The sequence below is a fragment of the Lagenorhynchus albirostris genome, chromosome 11, assembly GCF_949774975.1.
Source record: "Lagenorhynchus albirostris chromosome 11, mLagAlb1.1, whole genome shotgun sequence".
NCBI lineage: Eukaryota > Metazoa > Chordata > Mammalia > Artiodactyla > Delphinidae > Lagenorhynchus > Lagenorhynchus albirostris.
In genome coordinates, this window is record NC_083105.1 from 86,340,697 (window position 1) to 86,358,991 (window position 18,295).

Below are 18,295 nucleotides of genomic sequence, written 5' to 3' on the forward strand. Positions count from 1 at the left end.
AAACAGTGTCTCTATTCCTGCTTCCAGCCCCAAGCACAGTGAAAACACAAAGTATAGTGGCTAGAATAATGAATTTTTAAACTAGGTAAACAAAATTTGTTCATAATTTATACAATATTCTACACTCTCATCTCAACCAAATTTTCAAAAGTAAACTTTTTTCAAAACTTTTAAACACTATATTAAAAAACCAGAGATTAGAAATTTAAAGACTCACTTCAAATATACAAATAGTTATACACAAACATTTAAAAGCTTTTTCTACAATAGGAAAACCACAAAAATAAGTTGAAGTAACAAGATTTATGGATACAAGCAGTTAGAACTCAACTTTATTGTTACAACCAATTTTTATTTACAGAATATAAATCTCTTCAAAAAGATACATTCCTTTATTTAATCAATGATAAAAGGCCTTATTAAACAGAAATAAAGCCTAAACATCACTTATATTTAAACAGAAATACAGATTCATTAAAAGTTTATGAACACATAGCAAAACTGCATTTTTATTTAAGCAGTTACATGAATGAGGCTGTTTTTAATTTTCTTCACTGGTAACCCCATTTTAACCAGAGAACAAATTTTACTTAAATTAACAGTAGTAAAAATGTAAAAATTAAATTTTAAACATGAAAAGAAGCAACAAAAAACAGGAAGTATCTTCATTACCAAACAGATTAACAAGTTCCCAGACACTCAGATACTTTCTGAGGCATATCAAAACACCTACATCAAACGTTGCATTCATTTGAGAGGTATCAATACATTTTCAGTGCTGAGACTATTTGTAGCACTTACAGTATTTACAGAGCAGCATTATACTACTATGGTTCACATTTGAGAAACATAAATTTAACCTTTATGTCACAATTTCCCAATTCAACATACAGCTAATGCAATGACAATTATTCATTTTGGTTTTTTCTTCTGAAACTGATAAGGACATTGTCATTTAAGAATATGTAATAATGCCAGGTCTTCTTTCTTAAAATAATGGTATATTTTAAAATCCAAATACTTCAAATCATGGAAACTTCACCCAGCTACACAAAGGCTCCTAAATACAGTAGAGTTTAAAAGTTTCCTTTTTGCAGATTCTACCAATTTATAATTACTTTAGTACATGTAAGTAACAGGAAACTTCTTCAGATTGTTGAACAATAAAAATTACAGGGTGTCACTACATAATTTAAGTAGCACCACAGTACAACCATGCAAGTGCTCTCATTTCCTCCACTGCTTTGGGGGTCTTTCCCAGTTCACAGGAGCTAGTTTACACAGATACTATCAGGTCTTAATCTCTCAAAGTTCCTTTTGAAATTTAACTAATGGAACAATTCAAATCAGCCACCTTTTTCTTACCCTTCACTAACTAGTTCAAATGTAACATGTAATGTTTTCAATTTGTATAAACACCTTGTGTTTTGTTAAAATGATTTATGGTATTAATACCATTAATGGGCAAGGTGTAGACAAAAATATGCCTACATTTAGGGATTAAGAGTATTTTACAGAGCAATTTTTTCGTAACTAGAAAGCCATAGGATGCATAACGAACACAGATTTTAACTTGCTGTTTGATAACATCAGTAGCATAGTAAGTGCATTAAGTATAGGAAAGAAGAGAAAGCAGATTTCAGGACAGAAACCTACTAAAAACTTGAATTCTGAATGCCTCAAAGTCAAAAGGGTATTTTCTATAAGCACTATATTATTTTTTCTATCCAAATAGTTTAAATCTGTCCATTTCAAATTATGATCCAGAAAGGAAAATTTTAGTGTTAAAAACTGTTCAGAAAAGTCTAATTCATTGTGTAATATATCTTATTAATTTCAGTTTTCAAGTATTCAAGTAATGCAAACTCAAGCATTTTCTTTTATAGCAATACATTTATGGACTAAACTTCAAAGATGGGGAAAAATTCATTTAAAATAATCGTTACACTTTTCTGTCTGAAGACATCAAACCCAAGACATAACACTGTGATCTCACAAGTGGTATGTAGCAGAAAAAAAAGGTGGTTCCATATAACTAATGTCTTTCGTTTAAAAAAGAAACAAAAACAAAAGAGATTGCCTTAATATGTAACTAAGTTTCCAGTCAAAGACATTCTAAAAATCTAATGAAGAAAATTCAGAGCAAATCAATTTTGAAATAAAGATAAAGCTGCTTTACCACATACTTATAATTCACTTTCCTTTGTGCATAAAAACTACTAGCATTTGCCTTTTGTGTAAAGTAGTGCAAGTTGCTGCCAATAACAAAACTCTCCTAGCATAAAGCATTGTTAACTTTGTCTATCAATTGAATGACTAATATTAAAAGCTTAAGTCTATATCACTTTGGAATGCAGTATAAAATGCTTATTAAAAGCAATTTAAAGCAGAAATCAAACTGATAGTTTTCTCATTTACATTATGAAGGAATTCAAAAATGGTACAGAAAGCTTTGTGTAATGTAAAAAAGAAATATCCATATAACTTTAAAAGTGGAGGTTTTTAACTTAATTGAGAGTGTTTGGGGGGAATTTTTCCTTTAAATCTGGAAGGTTTCATAATAAATATATTTATGAAGTTAAATATTTTTAGTTCAGCAAAAATGGAATTAGCAGTCATTAAAAGAGCACATACCTTTTCTGTGTTTTACAATCCCATAATGAACAACTTTATACTTAGAGAAGCCAACTGAGACATGCTTAAGTTGAACTAGGAGCTATTACTTATCATCTCCCTTGTATATGTGGGACTTAAGATTCACACTGAGATATATAAAAACTCAAAGGTTTTTTTTGTAGAAAAAGGTTAACAGCCTTGAAAACAGAAAAGGATAACACTTCAGTCTGCAATCATAAAATTATATTTTTAATTTGCTTTAGCTTAGAGTCATGACTCAAATAATGGAATTCTAACAATGTATTAATTTACTGCTTGCAGGAATCTAACCTCCAAAAACTAGTGGTCAACTAAAGTTTGAAAAAAAGTCATATTAGGCACTGAGAGGCTAAATAAATAAGTACTGACATTAACAAAAACTGACAAACCCTATTTCCAGTTCCTCTTGTTATCCCACTGTGCAGCCCGATTTGTTGGCTATTTCCAGTCTAAAACCAAAGAGCTGGATCATGACCTTACAGAAAAATGTCTACAAAAGGGAAAAGAATGCAAAACAATACACAATCTCATATGCAACATACAAGTCACACTAATTTACAAATTTTTATTTACACTGTTTTATATACATTCCAGGCAGACCTAGTTGATGAGTTTTGTGCTCATATTGATCTCAAATGATCATGTGAACAGTATGATTTACTACCACATCTCTTTAATTCCCAGAAAGTGGTGGTAGCATGGGGTCAGGAGGGGAAAAAATCAAGTATTACTGGTCAGTTAAGATCATACAAGTATGTAAGGAACAAAGGGAAAACAAACTGTGGAATTTTGCTTGCTAAAGCATCCAGGCCACTATGGTCTATTGACTAACACTGAGTATACATGAATGCCACTTCTCTAACAACCATTTTCATATTTACAAAATGAGCTTACTATCAGTTGAGTTATTAGGTAAGGCATTCAAGTTCCTTAGCTTAACATAAAAAGGCAAAAGACATCTCAGCAAGCCACAGGACAAATTTTAGAGGGATGTTTTCCCTTTAGAATCCCTTAAATGATCAATTAAAAGGGAAGCAAATTTTGAACCCTATTATTAGGCTGAAGCATGATCCCAAAAACCTGTACAGGAAGTGGGAACATCATAATACCCAAAATCTAGCCTAAAAGTGGGGGAAATATCTTAAATAGCTTATTTTGTTCCCAAGATTCATTGCCTAGGGCTAAAGTGAGAGCCTTTATTCCCCTTTACATTCACTTCTATATGAATCTCTCTGAACCACTTACAAGAGTATCACAGCTAGCAGCTAGGCACAATCTACCAGCAATGGCTCAGTGAATCTCTATTCAAAATAGTTTGAAGAATATGGAGTAAGGTAGAAAAATGATCTCTCTTCCCACAGTTCTCCAAGATATATCTGCACTTTTAAGAAGTCGGAAAGCAAGAGTACTACATATTCTTCATTGTTCTAAGAAAATGTTCCAGCCCCAGATGAAATTCCACCAAAAACAATTTTTCAAGTTCACTCTAACATTATATAAAAAGCTATTCATTGTTTAATTGGTTCCTTTCATTTAGTTAATTAGGTAAAATTCTATTGATCCTACAGTAATATGGTTTATAAAAACAGAAGTGAACATTTGTAACATTGGGGAGGTAGAAAACAAATCTTGGTCTAACACTGTTAATATAGACACAAAACAGATTTTAAGATTCTATTCATGTAACTAGAATTTACCATTTTAAATGGCCTGTAAGTGTTTCTACTTACTTTATTAGCTTTAAACATCTTGAGATAATCCAAGTATTTTAAAGCACTTATCTGAGAATACAAGTCACTTGGAATAATACATCAGACTCCCCAGAAGATTTCTCAGAGGATTAATTTGTAGTTGCATATTCTGAATATGCAGATCCATTAAGCCAACTTTGTACATGGGCACTTATGTGACCAAAGTGCAAAGCTTGTCAGACTCATTTTCTAAGTAAAGTTAACCATGACTGCTCAACTCTACACAGCAGTCTTCAAAACTGGATGCTTGCTTATCTATCTCAAAGATCTAAGTTCCTTCCAAATAATAACTGCCATCCTCTCACTCTCAAACAGACAAAAACAAACAAACAAAATCAAAAGAAATCAAACCAAACAGAAGCCCTCCTACCAGGAGTATTTTTGCTTAATTCACATTGTTATATCAGATTTTAAGTGTACAAGATTCATGTTCTAAAGGTTCCTTATTTAATTCTTTTAACCATCTCAACTTATTTCTCTGAAACTATTGATACATTTATCAAGTAATCATTTGCTATCATTCTAAAGACATGGAGCCAGACTAAAACATTAAAACCACACTGTAAGGAATGAATCTGAAGAAGTAAAAAAGAATTAAACTAAATGACATTTTCTTGTTCCCAAGTATGATAAGCATTCTGTCTTTGTTTCAAAAATTAACAATTGCTGTACTAGCTACTATTTAATAACAAACAAAATATACAACATCTCAATAAGTAAAACAAAATTTTTGGTTAGAAACAATTTGATATAGTAAAATTTTAAAAACAAACTGTAACTTAAATGACCATATATAGTATGTGAAAACATTATTTAATATAGATTTTGGTAACATAAAATCATCATATATCTATTCCAGGATTATATGGTAAATATTAATATTTATACTGCCAGACTATGTAGCAAGAGGGGAATTTAATTCTAAGATGTTCCCCCCAAAAAAATGCTTTCCAGTACTCCAGAAAGATGTACCACTAGCATAGACAGTGAATGTACTTCACTCTCCTAAACAGATATTTTTCTATGAACATCTTAATTTATCTAAACCAGTGTCTGGCATTCCAAGAGTAAATGATTCATTTAACTAACAGTGTGTCAAAATAAAAAGGTTACACCAAACACCTAAAATGTTTACTAAAATTAATGTTATTAAAGTAAAACTTAAAAGAAAATTTTCTCTGGAAAATTTTTGTTGCTTACACTCAACAAACAGATGAAACAGATGAAAACAGTCACAGAATTCATGTTAAATTTATAATAAATAATTAACATATAACATAGATTAAATTATCAAAGGATTAAACTGACATCTTTATACCTTTTTGCTGATTTAACAAACTTCTAACCCACCACATACTGAGAGCAGTAGGTGTATTTCTTAACATCATTCTATTTAAAAAATAAATTGGTTGTTTAGAAGCATAATTTGTAAAGCAAGATAACCAAATTAAAAGAATTTTAACATATATTGGCTTTTTGGAATTTCTTAAAATATCCACAAGCATTGTTCAGCTACTTAAGAATAATTAAATGTCTTCTTTACTCAGGCACCTTTAATGCAGTAACCTCAGGCTTCATCTTAAAGTATTGGTTAAAACGAACAATTGCATACCTATTGAGAAAAGAGAGTAACAACGTAATTACAGCTAAAAACCTTAATCCTTCGTTTATTTCCACCCACCCGTTCTAAACTGATTTTTTTTAAGTTTTTAAATTTTCAAGGGACATATTTTTAGTTTATTGCACCACCTACTGGACACTTTTCTAATACTGAAATCATTTAACAGATTATACCAGATTTCCTTGCAGACCAATTTATTAAATGTATGCAACCTCTGCAACATTTGACTAAAAATAATAACTACAATGTCCCCTATAAATTCTAAATGTAAATCCCAAGAGTAGAGACAAATGTAATGCATACAGTAAAATTAAACTTACCCAAGGAAATCAAACTCAATAGTGGAGTATTTGGCTTGAATCAAAGCCCACAATCCCCAAAAGAAATGTGAAGCCTAAAAAAAGGGAAAAAAAATCAAGAATTATGATAATGCATTTCTTTGTAAAACAAATATTAATTGTAAGTTTCTTCCTTTTTCATCAACTCCATGAACAATACTTTCTTGATGCTTTTTTAACACAAAGTATCTAAAACACAGGTAATACTGAAGTGTACAGTTATCTGGATGGCTATAGACCACTTTTGTCCACAAAAGAGGTTATAATAAATTATAATCACTAAAAAATAAATAGAGCCCAGTTCCTGTATCCTGCTTTGTGTGGGCAGAGTTTGGCACCAGCACTGATACATGTTGTTAGTTAAGTGTTTTTAATGGGTCATAATTGCTAACAGGATTTCCTATAAAATACATTACCAAAGGATTTTGTTTCTTAAAATATATACAAAAAGGAAAATCCAAATCTCAAAAATAAAACATATACTGAAACCTGAAGATGTTCAGGGGGTGACAAATTTCTGAAATCAATTTTTATTGACCCAACAATTCTGCGCAATCAACGATGATATAAAGTTACACAACTTGACTTATGTTGGAGAAAAATGAGTCTTAGGACTTAAAGAGTAAACAGATGACTGTGTAATTAGGAGCTGCACAATAATTTTGTATGTGTGCTTTACAATCTATTTTCATTTAAACACGATATTTTAAGATTCTGAGGGAGGAACCAAGATGGTGCAGTAGAATGACATGCTCTCACTCCCTCTTGTGAGAACACCAGAATCACAACTAGCTGCTGGACAATCACTGACAGGAAGAAGCTGGAACTCACCAAAAAAGATACCCCATATCCAAAGACAAAGGAGAAGCCACAATGAGACGGTAGGAGGGGTGCAATCACAGTAAAATCAAATCCCATAACTGCACGGTGGGTGACTCACAGACTGGAGAACACTTATACCACAGAAGTCCACCCACTGGCATGAAGGTTCTGAGCCCCACGTCAGGCTTCCCAACCTAGGGGTCCAGCAATGGGAGGAAGAACTCTTAGAGAATCAGACTTTAGAAGGCTAGAGGGATTTGATTGCAGGACTTCAACAGGACCGGGGGAAACAGAGACTCCACTCTTGGAGGGCACACACAAAGTAGTGTGCGCCTCGGGACCCAGGGGAAGGAGCAGTGACCCCAGGGGAGACTGAACCAGACCTACTTGCTAGTGTTGGAGGGTCTCCTGCAGAGGCGGGGGGTGGCTCTGTTTCACTGGGGGATGGGGACAATGGCAGCAGAAGTTCTGAAAGAACTCCTTGGTGTGTGCCCTCCCAGAGTCTGTCATTAAGCCCCACCAAAGAGCCCAGGTAGGCCCCAGTATTGGGTTGCCTCAGGACAAACAACCAGCAGGGAGGGAACCCAGCCCCACCCATCAGCAGTCAAGCAGATTAAAGTTTTACTGAGCTCTGCCCACCAGAGCAACAGTCAGCTCTACCCACCACCAGTCCCTCCCATCAGACTTACACAAGGCTCTTAGACAGCCTCATCCACCAGAGGGTAGACAGCAGAAGAAAGAAGAACTACAATCCTGCAGCCTGTGGAACAAAAACCACATTCACAAAAAGATAGACAAGATGAAAAGGCACAGGACTATGTACCAGACGAAGAAACAAGATAAAACCCCAGTAAAACAACTAAATGAAGTGGAGATAGGAAACCTTCCAGAAAAACAATTCAGAATGATAGTGTAGATGATCCATGACCTCAGAAAAAGAATGGAGGCAAAGATCGAGAAGATGCAAGAAATGTTTAACAAAGACCTAGAAGAAGTAAAGAACAAACAAACAGAGATGAACAATACAATAAGTGAAATGAAAACTACACTAGAAGGAATCAATAGCAGAATAACTGAGGCAGAAGAACGGATAGGCGATCTGGAAGACAGAATGCTGGAATTCACTGCTGCGGAACAGAATAAAGAAAAAAGAATGAAAAGAAATGAAGACAGCCTAAGAGACCCCTGGGACAACATTAAACACAACAACATTCGCATTATAGGGGTCCCAGAAGGAGAAGAGAGAGAGAAAGGACCCAAGATAATATTTGAAGACATTATAGTCGAAAACTTCCCTAACATGGGAAGGGAAATAGCCACCCAAGTCCAGGAAGTGCAGCGAGTCCCATACAGGATAAACCCAAGGAGAAACATGCCAAGACACATAGTAATCAAATTGGCAAAAATTCAAGACAAAGGAAAATTATTTAAAGCAGCAAGGGAAAAATGACAAATAACATACAAGGGAACTCCCATAAGGTTAATAGCTGATTTCTCAGCAGAAACTCTACAAGCCAGAAGGGAGTGGCATGATATACTTAAATGGATGAAAGGGAAGAGCCTACAACGAAGATTACTCTAGCCAGCAAGGATCTCATTCAGATTCCATGGAGAAATCAAAAGCTTTACAGATAAGCAAAAGCTAAGAGAATTCAGCACCACCAAACCAGCTCTACAACAAATGCTAAAGGAACTTCTCTAAGTGGGAAACACAAGAGGAGAAAAAGACCTACAGAAACAAACCCAAAACAATTAAGAAAATGGTCCTAGGAACATACATATCGATAATTACCTTAAACATAAATGGATTAAATGCTCCAACCAAAAGACACAGGCTTGCTGAATGAATACAAAAACAAGACCCATATATATGCTGTCTACAAGAGACCCACTTCAGACCTAGGGACACATCCAGACTGAAAGCAAGGGAATGGAAAAAGATATTCCATGCAAATGGAAATCAAAAGAAAGCTGGAGTAGCAATACTCATATCAGATAAAATAGACTTTAAAATAATGTTACAAGAGACAAGGAAGGACACTACATAATGATCAAGGAATCAATCAAAGAAGAAGATATAACAATTATAAATATATATGCACCCAACATAGAAGCACCTCAATATATAAGGCAACTGCTAACAGCTCTAAAAGAGAAAATCGACAGTAACACAATAATAGTGGGGGACTTTAACACCTCACTTACAACAATGGACACATCATCCAAAATGAAAATAAATAAGGAAACAGAAGCTTTAAATGACACAACAGACCAGATAGATTTAACTGATATTTATAGGACATTCCATCCAAAAACAGCAGATTACACTTTCTTCTCAAGTGCCCAGGGAACATTCTCCAGGATAGATCACATCCTGGGTCACAAATCAAGCCTTAGTAAATTTAAGAAAATTGACATCATATCAAGCATCTTTTCTGACCACAACACTATGAGATTAGAAATGAATTACAGGGAAAAACACATAAAAAACGCAAACACATGGAGGCTAAACAATATGTTACTAAATAATCAAGATATAACTGAAGAAATCAAAGAGGAAATGAAAAATACCTAGAGACAAATGACAATGAAAACACAGTGATCCAAAACCTTTGGGATGCAGCAAAAGCAGTTCTAAGAGGGAAGTTTATAGCTATACAAGCCTACCTCAAGAAACAAGAAAAATATCAAATAAACAATCTAACCTTACACCTAAAGGAACTAGAGAAAGAAGAACAAACAAAACCCAAAGTTAGCAGAAGGAAAGAAATCATAAAGATCAGAGCAGACATAAATGAAATACAAACAAAGAAAACATAGGAAAGATCAATAAAACTAAAAGCTGGTTCTTTGAGAAGTTAAACAAAATTGATAAACCATTAGCCAGACTCATCAAGAAAAAGAGGGAGAGGACTCAAATCAATAAAATCAGAAATGAAAAAGAAGTTACAACAGACACCACAGAAATACAAAGCATCCTAAGAGATTACTAAAGGCAACTCTATGCCAATAAAATGGACAACCTGGAAGAAATAGATGAATTCTTAGAAAGGTATAACCTTCCAAGACTGAACCAGGAAGAAATAGAAAATATGAACCAACCAATCACAAGTAATGAAATTGAAACTGTGATTAAAAATCTTCCAACAACAAAAGTCCAGGACCAGATGGCTTCACAGCTGAATTCTATCAAACATTTAGAGAACAGCAAACACCCATCCTTCTCAAGCTCTCCCAAAAAACTGCAGAGGAAGAAACACTCCCAAACTCATTCTATGGGGCCACCCCCGATATGAAAACCAGACAAAGATACTACAAAAAAGGAAAATTACAGACCAATATCACTGATGAATATAGATGCAAAAATCCTCAGCAAAATACTAGCAAACAGAATCCAACAACACATTAAAAGGATCATACACCATGATCAAGTGGAATTTATCCCAGGGATGCAAGGATTCTTCAATATACGCAAATCAATCAATATGATACACTATATTTACAAACTGAAGAATAAAAACCATATGATCATCTCAACAAATGCAGAAAAAGCTTTTGACAAAATTCAACACCCATTTATGATAAAAACTCTCCAGAAAGTGGGCATAGGGGGAACCTACCTCAACATAATAAAGGCCATATATGACAAACCCACCACAAACATCATTCTCAATGGTGAAAAACTGAAAGCATTTTCTCTAAGATCAGGAACTGGACAAGGATGTCCACTCTCGACACTATTATTCAACATAGTTTTGGACATCCTAGCCACAGCAATCAGAGAAGAAAAAGAAATAAAAGGGATACAAATTGGAAAAGAAGAAGTAAAACTGTCACTGTTAATAGATTACATGATACTATAGAGAATCCTAAAAATGCCACCAGAAAACTACTAGAGCTAATCAATGAATTTGGTAAAGCTGCAGGATACAAAATTAATGCACAGAAATCTCCTGCATTCTTATACACTAATGATGAAAAATCTGAAAGAAAAATTAAGGAAACACTCCCATTTACCATTGCAACAAAAAGAATGAAATACCTAGGAATAAACCTACCTAAGGAGACAAAAGACCTGTATGTATAAAACTATAAGACACTGATGAAAGAAATTAAAGATGATACAAATAGATGGAGAGATATACCATGTTCTTGGATTGGAAGAATCAACATTGTGAAAATGACTCTACTACCCAAAGCAATCTACAGATTCAATGCAATCCCTATCAAATTACCAATGGCATTTTTTACAGAACTAGAACAAAAAATCTTAAAATTTGTATGGAGACACAAAAGACCCCGAATAGCCAAAGCAGTCTTGAGGGAAAAAAGCGGAGCTGGAGGAATCAGACTCCCTAACTTCAGACTATACTACAAAGCTACAGTAATCAAGACAATATGGTACTGGCACAAAAACAGAAACATAGATCAATGGAACAAGATAGAAAGCTCAGAAATAAACCCACGCACCTATGGTCAACTAATCGATGACAAAGGAGGCAAGGATATACAATGGAGAAAAGACAGTCTCTTCAATAAGTGGTGCTGGGAAAACTGGACAGCTACATGTAAAAGAATGAAATTAGAACACTCCCTGACACGATACACAAAAATAAACTCAAAATGGATTCAGGACCTAAATGTAAGACCAGACACTATAAAACTCTTAGAGGAAAACATAGGAAGAACACTCTTTGACATAAATGACAGCAAGATCTTTTCTGATCCACCTCCTAGAGCAATGGAAATAAAAACAAACATGAACAAATGGAACCTAATGAAACTTCAAAGCTTTTGCACAGCAAAGGAAACCATTACAAGACGAAAAGACAACCCTCAGAATGGGAGAAAATATTTGCAAATGAATCAATGGACAAAGGATTAATCTCCGAAATATATAAACAGCTCATTCAGCTCAATATTAAAGAAACAGTCAACCCAATCCAAAAATGGGCAGAAGACCTAAATAGGCATTTCTCCAAAGAAGACATACAGATGGCCGAGAAGCACATGAAAAGCTGCTCAACGTCACTAATTATTAGAGAAATGCAAATCAAAACTACAATGAGGTATCACCTCACACCAGTTAGAAAGGGCATCATGAGAAAATCTACAAACAACGAATGCTGGAGAGGGTGTGGAGAAAAGGGAACCCTCTTGCACTGTTGGTGCAAGAATGTTGATGGGAATGTAAATTGATACAACCACTATGGAGAACAGTATGGAGGTTCATTAAAAAACTAAAAATAGAATTACCATATGATCCAGCAATCCCACTACTGGGCATATATCCAGAGAAAACCACAATTCAAAAAGGCACATGCGGGCTTCCCTGGTGGTGCAGTGGTTTAGAGTCCTCCTGCTGATGCAGGGGACACGGGTTCGTGCCCCGGTCCAGGAAGATCCCACATGCCACGGAGCAGGTAGGCCCGTGAGCCATGGCCGCTGAGCCTGCGCGTCTGGAGCCTGTGCTCCGCAACGGGAGAGGCCACAACAGTGAGAGGCCCGCGTACTGCAAAAAAAAAAACAAAAACAAAAAGACACATGCACCCCAATGTTCATTGCAGCACTATTTACAATAGCCAGGTCAGGGAAGCAACCTAAATGCCCACTGACAAACGAATGGATAAAGAAGTTGTGGTACACATATACAATGGAATATTACTCAGCCATAAAGAGGAACGAAACTGAGTCATTTGTTAAGACATGGATGGATCTAGAGACTGTCATACAGAGTGAAGTAAGTCAGAAAAACAAATATCGTATATTAACGCATATATGTGGAATGTAAAAAAATGGTACAGATGAACCGGTTTGCAGGGCAGAAGTTGAGACACAGATGTAGAGAACAAACATATGGACACCAAGTGGGAAAAGTGGCGTGGGGGGGATGGTGGTGTGATGAATTGGGCGATTGGGATTGACATGTATACACTGATGTGTATAAAATGGATAACTAACAAGAACCTGCTGTATAAAAAAATAAATTAAATTAAATTAAAAGAAGAAAAAGAAGCAGACTCACAGATAAAAGGAACAAACTAGTGGTTACCACTTGTGGGGATGGGCAATATAGAGGTGGGGGAAAAAAGGGTTATCATAGGGTTATATGAAGTCACGTGTGTGAAACTTTTGGAAATTGTAAAGCACTACAAAATTTTTTAAATCTTTCATTCAATAAAAAATTATGTACAATTAAAAAGAAAATCTGGCAGTGTTTTGGTCAGTTCAGTAAAGCTACACAGAAAAGACTGCCAAGCATATGCTGGCTCCTAGTTTTTATGCCTTTTGTGGTTCAGATGCATTTCTTTCATTCTGATTACTTAGGAAAAGTTATCTCCAGCTTGCTTTTTCCCATTATTTTCTGTCTACTTTACTGTCTTCAATTTATCTTGTTTAATGACAGATTTTTAAAGCAGTTGGTATTTTACTTTTTTAGTCATCATTCTTTTTATATCCCTACTTATTACATCTTATTAGAAAACCTATTTTGTTCTGTGTTTCAGTTTTTTCTGCTACATATTTATGAGACTTCCAATTGGCTTTCTCTTTGAAAGCATTAAACAGAATATTGGTATAAATTATATTGTACATACAAGCAAAAATAAAATAGTTGCATGTGTACTTTTTTAACATTTACATAGATAGATACTTGGCTTACATTTATCTCTACCTATGCATCTTTTGATTAGCTATAATCCACATCCAAATATTTAGACTATCTGTTCTCATATATTGAAAATGGATTGATCTATATTTTTCCCTACTGGAATCGTACCTTACTATATATCCAGCTTTAATTTTCATATCTTCCTATAGTGGTCAGATTCTACTAAGTTTTACCATTGCATTGTACTCCTTAGCTTTTCTAGGCTGGGACTACACAACACTGCATTAAACAGAGTTAAATATTTGATAATCTAAAAAAAAAAAAAGTTTCTGATAACACTAAGGCTTCACTTCCCAAGAAACTCTATTCTAACTAGAAATACTATAACTAGAAAAAAATTACTAGGTGTGTGGTTGTAAGCAACTTAATTAACCCCTCTGTACGTCTGTTCTCTCATCTGTAAAATGCAAGTGAGATATTATAATTTATAATAAGATATAGACATTTGATCTTCATTCACTGTTCCTGGCTCATAGCTCCTTGGACTTTCCTAAGCATAGAGCAACTGGAAGCATCTTTTGTTACAATATTTGGTCTTTTGTCATTGGTTCCTGAAATAGTTCCACAGCTATAATGTGAAAGGAATGTCTTTGTTATTCTTAACAAGCCCCTTTCAACCACATGTTAATGAGGTATCTTTTGGAAAGCCCCTAAACTTGAGGGCTGGTTGCCAGGGGAACTAACCACGTGATTAGAAGGTTGGAACTTTCCGCCCCACCACCTCCAGACTTCCAGGGAGGGAAGAGGGAATGAAAACTGAGATGGCCAGTGGTTTAATCAATCTTGCTTTGGTAATGAAGCGTCCACTAAAACCTAAAAGGAAGGAGTTTGGAGAGCTTCCATATTTCGTGAACCAGATGACCTACGCACATGTTGGGAGGGTGGTACACCCGAAACTCCACAGGAACGTAAGTTCCTACACCCAGGACACTTCCAGACCTCACCGTACTATACCTCTTCATCCAACTGTTCTTTTGTATCCCTATAATATCCTTTATGATAAACTGGTAAACAAACGTAAACGTTTCTTTGAGTTCTGTGAGCCACTCTAGCAAATTAATAGGCCCCAAGGAGGGAGTTGTGGAAGCCTCCCATTTAAAGCCAGTGGACTTGCGAGTGGCATCTAAAGGGGCAAGGGGGCAGTCTTGTGGGACTGAACCTTTAACCTATGGAATCTGACACTTATCTCCAGGTAGATAGTGTCAGACCTGAGTTAAATTTGTAGGACACCCAATCACTGCCTACTGAGAACTAGAGAACTGATTGGTGTGTGGAAAAAAAATCACATCGGAGCAGCTGGCATACAACAAACGTTCAATAAAATGTTAATTATTAATTATATGAAACCAGAATGACAAAAATGATGAAGATTTTTTAAAATGGTCTTCTTTCTGTCTAAGGAAGTGTCTCAGGTATTGAAAAGTGATTTATGAGATGAGATGCCTTCCTTCTTTTGAAAGTCTAAATCAGTGGTTCTCAAAGTGGTCCATGAATCCATGGAAGACTCTGAGGCCCAAAACTATTTTCATAATAATACTAATATGTTACTTGTCTTTTCGACTATGTTTACATTTGCAATGATGAAAAAGCAATACTGGGTGAAGCTCCTGGTACCTTAACATAAGTCAAGGCAGTGGTACCAAAATGAATTAGTATAGTAGTCTTATTCTTCACCACCACCACACACTCACAGTACAAATCCAGTCTCACTAAAGAATGTCCTTTAATAGTTAAAGTCCTTTAACTATTAATTTTATTAAATCGCCACCCCTGAGTACATGATATTCTGATATTCTGTGGGATGATATAGGAAGTACAAATAAAGCATGTCTGATGCATACCCAAAGCATGAAGGCTGTCTCAAGGAAAACCACATATGACTGAGTTGTGACCTAAACTTGCACATTTTTAATGGAACGTCATTTTTACTTGAAGAACAACTGACATATGAACTAGAGTTATTAGACTTGGGTATTTGGCAGACATTTCTCAAATATAAAAAAGAGAACTTGTCATTTCAATGAGAATAAATGACAGTATTTGTTGCCAATGACAGACTTTGACTATTCAACATAAAATTAGAACTTTGGAAAATCTGTATTCAACTCTGTGAGCTTATCAGCTTCTCAATAAAGTACTAAAACTCTTCTGATACTGGTGGTGATATCAATAAATGTGATTTTTTAAATATCATATAATGAGATGTATCAACTTTTAGAAGATCTATACAGCTCAATAAATCCGTATTTTCCAAATAACTAATGAATGACATTCAAATTACAAAATCACACATTGGTAAAAGAACCATTCAAAGTGCAAGATAAACTAATGGAGTTTCATGTAATAGAATACAAAAGTTAACTTATGTGTTCAGATTGAACATTACAATTAACCTTTAAGAAACTATCACTTGCTGAGTTTTGGTGAAGCATCAAAAAAGAATATCCACAATTCCCTGAAAAGGCAAAACACTCCTCTTTTCCAACAACCCTATGTGTGCGAAACAGGACTATCTTCATATACTTCAACCAAAACAATACACTGTAAGAGATGAAATGCAGGAGCAAACATGAGAATACAGCTTTTGTTATGCCAGACATTACAGAGGTTTGCAAAAGTAAAAAATTATGTCATCCTTCTCACTGAAGTGTTTTTTGATTTGGAAAATAGCTATTTTTCATTTTTAAAATGCTGTTTATGTTAACATGAGTTTTTTAAAAAAACATGTATTTAATAAATATTTTGAATTTGTTTTAATTTCCAAGATGGTAAATACTGATAATTAAACCATATAAACAAAATCTCGTAGAGGTCTTCAAAAAAGTTTTTGAAGAGTAAAATAAGGTACTGAGACCAAAAAGTTTGAGAACCACTAGTCTTAATCACCTCAGCATATTCTAATGATATAAAAATCATCTGCAAGTGGTATCATAATCTCTTCCTATTAGGTGGGTTCTGTAGTAGAAAAGACTAAAATCAGGGGACATTCTACACCTAAAAATAACATAACATTCTACACCTAAAAATAGCAGTGCTGGCAAATGTATTTCTCAATTTTATTCATATAGTAATGGAAAATAACTAAATAATTCTAAACTAGAGAAGCATTATACATAAAACTTCACTTTTTTGGTAAGTAACACCTTTTATAGGGTGAAAAATTAAAAATTTATATGTAACATTAGACTCATGAACAGATAAAAGGGGAAGTGAGGAAATAGCCCATTTGTCATTTTGCATTCTCCAAAATGGCAAAAAGAGAATATTTAAGTACAAATAATATAATAATCTGTGATTCTATGATTTACTAATACTACTTCTCTCAGATTTGGAAGTTATGGATATGTAAGTCTATCAAAGGGTATTTTAATTCCTAGGTTACCCACATCTGTTGCAAAGAAAAATTAAAAGCTTTATATGGTGAACAAATAACTAAAATGAATCCTCAAACTGTTTCCTGAAAACCTCAATATAACTTTAATATTTTACTTAGAAAGAATCTGAAGTCTGCCAACAATGTGTCTAAAAACTCCTCAAAGCTTAAAAAACCCCTGTATTCCCTATTTGGTTTTGTAATACAAATACCTACTTTTGTTTGTCATCTCCTCAACATTAATTAATTATAGTAAACAATTAATTAGAAGTGAAATCTTTTAATACTGAGGAAGTCTGATCATACCATTTACTGAACATTTATTTATTTAGAACATTACCAAACATTTACCAAACATTTATTTACCAAACAATAAACATTTACCAAACATTTATTTATTTAGAACAGCTACACCTTGATCTTATTCAAACCTCTTTTCCTCCCTTATCAAAACAGCTTTATAATGTATGTACGTGCTGTCTTCTTCATGACAAGTGATCAAGGAAAGAGGAGGAAACAGTATTTAAGACACATCCATAAGGAACAAGAGGAACTTGCCAGAGAATACAGGGAAAAGGGCATTCTAGGTAGAAAGGAATAATCTATACAAAAGCATACAGGCTTAAAACACCCTGGAGTGTTTAGAAAACAAGATGACTCTGCCAGAGAGGAGGTGGTAGGTGAGAAATTTAGTGGGAAATAAGACAATTTGTAGATGCTATCATTTGGATTTCATTCTGTAAGTCACAGGGAGTCATAAAGTAGGAAAGTGACACAATCAGATTCATAAATTAGATTCTAGTTATTAGAAAGAGCACTTTTAAAATATACAGTGTGAATTACAGACAGAAAAAACCTGCAGGTAAAGAGACCAGTAAAGACTAACATAGGTGAGAGACAAAGGCCTTAATCAAAGGTCATGCAATTAAGGAGAAAGGGTTGGAATTGACAGAATTTTAGAATAGAATCTGAAAATAGAAAAAATGTGAGAAGAAGAGGAACACATGAAAAAAAATTCCTTCTTTCCTGGTTTCAGAATACAGCAACAGAATGGACAGCATTTTA

General features: G+C 34.4%; 1 protein-coding gene across 3 annotated transcripts in view; it reads right to left on the reverse strand.

Annotated features, from left to right (window-relative positions):
- Window positions 1-331: 331 nt before the first annotated feature.
- ETNK1 (ethanolamine kinase 1) overlaps window positions 332-18,295 on the reverse strand; it is a 68,947-nt gene continuing 50,983 nt past the window's right edge. For 2 of the 3 annotated variants that reach the window (XR_009543569.1, XR_009543568.1), the window contains exons 7-9: window positions 12,444-12,699; window positions 6,348-6,421; window positions 332-6,018 (exon numbers count right to left, since the gene is read on the reverse strand). Coding sequence is in view for 1 of the 3 variants with exons in the window: in XM_060166723.1 (XP_060022706.1) it covers window positions 5,946-6,018; window positions 6,348-6,421 (147 nt within the window). In the remaining 2 variants the exon portion in view is untranslated. The remainder of the gene's footprint in view (window positions 6,019-6,347; window positions 6,422-12,443; window positions 12,700-18,295) is intronic. The other variant, XM_060166723.1, reaches the window with a different exon arrangement.